At 45.5% G+C, this 4,688-nt stretch overlaps 1 protein-coding gene across 1 annotated transcript; it reads left to right on the top strand.

The window, feature by feature from the left end:
- The first annotated feature begins 886 nt into the window (after positions 1–886).
- UQCC5 (ubiquinol-cytochrome c reductase complex assembly factor 5) lies at positions 887–4,438 on the top strand. The gene is made up of 3 exons (XM_073352439.1): positions 887–1,115; positions 1,733–1,919; positions 4,086–4,438. Exons 2-3 carry the CDS (start codon positions 1,769–1,771, stop codon positions 4,145–4,147), a joined length of 213 nt encoding a protein of 70 aa, XP_073208540.1. The 5' UTR covers positions 887–1,115; positions 1,733–1,768; the 3' UTR covers positions 4,148–4,438.
- The last annotated feature ends 250 nt before the right edge of the window (positions 4,439–4,688 follow it).

The following is a 4,688-nucleotide window of genomic DNA, read 5'->3' as shown; positions in this document are numbered from 1 at the left end:
TAACTTTTGTAAATTTGATTTTAAACATTAACTTCAATAAAATTTTTAAATCTCTTAGGGTTAATTCAGTTTCACTTCTCCAGGCTGACATTTGGGGGGGGGGGTGTTCCTCAGTCTAGGGAAAAGTATGTGTTAATTTGCTTATTTGAAGATACCATTTGACTAGATTCCTCAGCTTGGGTCTCACACCTCCCTGTGAAGCCCTGGAGTCAACTCTTCTCTCACCAGAGCCTTGAAATCACAGGAGGGGTTCGGTAGTAACCAACAGTCTCTCCAGCGAAAGAGGCTTTTCCTGGTCTGCTGCACAGGTAAGCAACACAGAAAGTTACTCAGAGAATGAGAGACATTAGCAAGTGGGACGAACCCTGGCCGAGGGCCCCTGACGACAAAGAATGCTTGCAAGGGGGCAACACCCCCTTTTAGGGCCCACACTCTGGCCCCTCGCTTGAGAGCCTCCGGCAAGGGGCCAGCACCCCAGCCCAAGACGTAGCACCCGGGCCCCTTGCCTGAGAACGATCGGCAAGGGCCAATGCCGGGGGCCCAGAGCCTGAGAGCCATCGGCAGGGCGGGAGAACTCGGTCCCTCACTGGCCCCACCCGCCGCAGGCGGTGACGGAGAGCAGCGCCACCGCAGTGCGCTCGAGGGGGCGGGGCGATAAGCCCCAGACCCACAGGGGCTGAAGGAGACTGGACAGAACACGAGGCGGCGCCACCATAGCCACTGGCGCTCTCTGTCTCCTGGTAGGCCCCGCCTCTAGGCGACAACCCCCTCCACAAACCGCGCTCCTTAGGCCCCGCCCTTTCCAGCCGCTCTGACCAATCAAGCACGCGGCAAACCACCCTCCTGGATCACGTGCCCGCTACGTTTCTTCTGCCTGCTGCGGCTGCGCTGTCTTCTTCGCGTTCTCTTCCGCGCCCGGATGGGACGGGGTGTGGGTCGTCGTCCTCCGTGCGGATCGCGAGACGCCTCCCCCGATTGGCTGCACCGAGGGGGAGGAGGGCATGTGCGGGTTGGGGACCGTTATATGAGTGACCGTTGGGGGCCCCTGAGACCGCCACGCAGGCTGGGGGAGGGTCTGGGGCTCCCCGGGCAGGAACTCGGACAGTGGCCTGTAGGTTTGTTCTTTGCGGGGTGGCAGAGGGCCCCTCCCTGCCCCACCAGCGTGCTTGGGGAGAGGGACGGGGGTTAAGGCGTCCCCCCTCCCCCGCGCTGTTAGCTCCAGCTGGAGGCTATTGGGTGTGGACGGGAGTCGGGGTGCGTGGAAGTAACGCAGCTGGGAAGACACAGGAGGCGAGAGCGGACCTGACTCCTCTCACCATTGCTCGGCTGCTCCTCGGGTGGGAGGGAGGGAGAGAATGGTGTAGTGACGAAGACCCTGCTGCTCTTGTTTACTGTGTGACAAGCCTTTCCCTTCTCCCATGTACACCCCTCAACACCGTAGAAACAACCAGGGATTGCAAAAAGAAAAGGAGGATTTGTGGCACCTTAGAGACTAACCAATTTATTTGAGCATAAACTTTCGTGAGCTACAGCCACAGTATGCATCCAATGAAGTGAGCTGTAGCTCACGAAAGCTCATGCTCAAATAACTTGGTTAGTCTCTAAGGTGCCACAAATCCTCCTTTTCTTTTTGCGAATACAGACTAACACGGCTGTTACTCTGAAACCAGGGGTTGGTTGTGTTTGGGCTGGTAAACGCTTTATTTGACTCCACAACTCTTCTTTCTTTCAGCTTGTTTGGGGGTGAGACCCTATTGCCATCCCTGAAATGCTGGTGAGGAGAAAAATAAGATACCTCTTGCAGCTGGTGCCTGGAAAGCAGCACTTTGGCATGTACAGATTCCTTCCTTTCTTCTTTCTCCTTGGGGGAGCCATGGAGTGGTTTATGATCAATGTCCGGCTTGGCGAAGAGACATTTTGTAAGTGGCAGGAGAGTATTGTCAAGTTGCACATATTCCACTTTTGGATCCAATATCATCTTCTCTGGTGAAGTGGGATTGCCCATCTCTGCAACTTGCACACTGTTACCAATGATCTACTATCCAAAATACTCTACTCTTCCAGGATGCACATTTCATTTTTTTGACCTATAAACTACAGCTTTTATTAACTAAATCCCCATAGGCATGCTAGAGCACACCAGTGCTATTTTTGTTTACGTAGCAGCAGCTTTCATTAGAGTTAGTTCAAAAAAATTTAAAATCCAATTTAAGATTTTAAGTAACAAGCAATTAGCATCCACTTTAACAAAGAGTATCCTTAAACTTTAAACGCCCATTACATTTTTAAAAATCTGAAAACTAGTTGCTCTGTATTTTATATTCTAAGACTTGCCATTGCAGGTTCTGTTTTTGCCTGAGACCAGCTGAAGACACTCTCCTAAAGCCCTGTCAGTAGTAGAATCAGAACCATCCAAGCAAAGCAGTTTGTCAGTATGAGGGTAGTAATCCAGCATATTGAGTGCCACACTTTTAATCCAGCTGCAATTTAAGATAAAACATTAATTCAGCTGTTGTACACCTGAAAGATTAATGAGTTACATTAAAGTGCCTTCCTCTCAGCAAGTAGCTGTTTACCCAAGTAAACTCTATGAAAGCAATGAATTAGGTTTTTGTTCTTTTTTTTTAAATAAAGAAGCCTCATTAAATTTGTATATAGGGGCATTTCAGAAAGAGGAACTAAGTAACATTTCAGTGTTGCTGTTTGGTATGTAGGAATACTTTCACATATCCTGATGTTTTCTACATTTGCAAACATCTAAATATATCATTTCCACAGCTGAAAACTAATATATTTGCCCAGTTCGATGTCTCACATTAGGTGCTTTTAGTGGGTTGGTTGGTTTGTTTTGCATGTAAATCTTCCATTGGCACTACTGCTGTATGGTAAGGTTGTGAAGAAAAGCATGTTAATTAGAAAGCATCCTTTGCATTTCTGCAGATGAGTTTACTTTCTTCCATATAACAGGAATGTCATATACCTAAATGATGTTGCGCTAAAGGCAGAGCTGGCTCACTTAATTCTGCAGTTTTACTTGTTCACAAACTGGCTGTTTTTGTGAAAAACAGGCATACATAGTAAAACTGATAATTAATCGTTGTTTTCCATTGCAGGACCTCATCTGGTCATGGGTATTTATTATGAATTAGAAGTTCAGACAGGACCATATTAAGGCAACATGGGAGCTTAGGCATTCTGTGGCATGAGTTAGGGGATGGATAGGTGGTTTCTAGCTTGTGCCTGCATACCATGGCCATGCCCTGTGTACCATGCAGCTTCCTCTCAAGTGGCAAGTGCCACCCAAACAAGATGTCCGCTGGGGGGAGACAGGCACCACCACCACCCAAAGGAGGAAGACTTCAGTCTTCATAAACCTGGAGGGTGGGGGTTGCTAACACCATTCCAGCAGAGCTGTGATTGAGCTGTTTTAATCAAAGACCCCCTTCTCACAGTCCTTTGCTGGTGTGGTGTCACTAGGGCCCCCCACAACAGTGGTTTTCAGAGTCAATGCTTCATTCTGTGGAGCAGCTCACAGCTGAGCTGTTTCAGGCTCTCAGCACATGCAGGTATACTTTACTGTGTTATTTACACTCAAGTTACATTTTCAGTCTTTTCTTTGTAAGCATCAGATCTAGAAAACAGGTTTTGTGTTTTTTTTTTAAATGAAGCTGAGATTTTGAAGCCTTCGTGATATTCCAGGAACTAGGAACCTAGGCACAGGCCTATACCTTAATCTGGCCCTGCCTTCAAACAGGGCCAGATCATATATTTTTTTAAATTTAGTTGTTTCCATGGGAAGGTATGTGTACATCATATTTCAGGTATAGAAATTTTTTTTAAATGTATATTCTTTCTTGGGTAAAACAGCAATTCAGGGCAAGATGGAAGTGAGAATTTATTTTTTAAAGAGGGTAGATTAGACTCATTAACTCATTCTTTTAAATTCTTGTCAGCATCTACAAATGGAAACTAGCTCTGAAAGCTCTTAAGTGTCAAAATTCACAAATTTAGGATTTTGTTCTTGGAAGATTGTTTGACTCTTCCTAAAATCTCAGGCAAATAATCAAAGAATCTCTTCACGGCAGATGATGTTTACCGTAGGAAACGGTCGGAGAGACAGTATGAGCGGAGGATGGAAGAAAGATGAATTTTTCACTGAACCATTTTGACAGAAATACCCTGAACCCTTGAATCCTGTGAATCATAGTTTAGAGAATTATAACTCCTGTTAAATGCATTCACAAGACTACATCTCTGCAAATTGGACTGTAATGCACTCATTGCCTGGTCTATGAAACATGGTTTTCCAAAATATTTTGAGTGTATTCTTCCTTCACCCACTTTAGAATCTTTTCCAGTAATATTTTCTGAATAGAAGGGTGAAGAATGTTGTTTGTGCAAAGCTCTGTTAAATAAACTAAACTGAATAAACAAAGTACCACTGCTTTCCTGTGCATGCTGAGACAACTCCCCCTGTAACTGAATTAAGCAGAAGAAAAGTAGATACGCAATTTCCATAGTTAGTTAGTTTTGCTTGTATTGATAGAAACTGCTCTTGTCTCAGATTTGTTTTCTTTCCACTATACTGCTCTTTCCCCCAAATACAATAGAACAGATTTATGGAAAAATAAGCTTGCTACGCTTGGAGTATATTTGAAGAGTCATCCATTTAGGCCTGACTAAATACA

This window comes from Lepidochelys kempii, chromosome 7 (genome assembly GCF_965140265.1).
Source record: "Lepidochelys kempii isolate rLepKem1 chromosome 7, rLepKem1.hap2, whole genome shotgun sequence".
In the NCBI taxonomy this organism is placed as follows: domain Eukaryota; kingdom Metazoa; phylum Chordata; order Testudines; family Cheloniidae; genus Lepidochelys; species Lepidochelys kempii.
This window is presented reverse-complemented; position numbering and strand designations above follow the sequence as displayed.

Bases quoted from the DNA above. Each gene is read 5' to 3' on its own strand.
- UQCC5 (XM_073352439.1), top strand. From the start codon at position 1,769: ATGCTGGTGAGGAGAAAAATAAGATACCTCTTGCAGCTGGTGCCTGGA. The intron at 1,920-4,085 runs GTAAGTGGCAGG...TCTTCACGGCAG, and splicing joins GCTTGGCGAAGAGACATTTT to ATGATGTTTACCGTAGGAAA.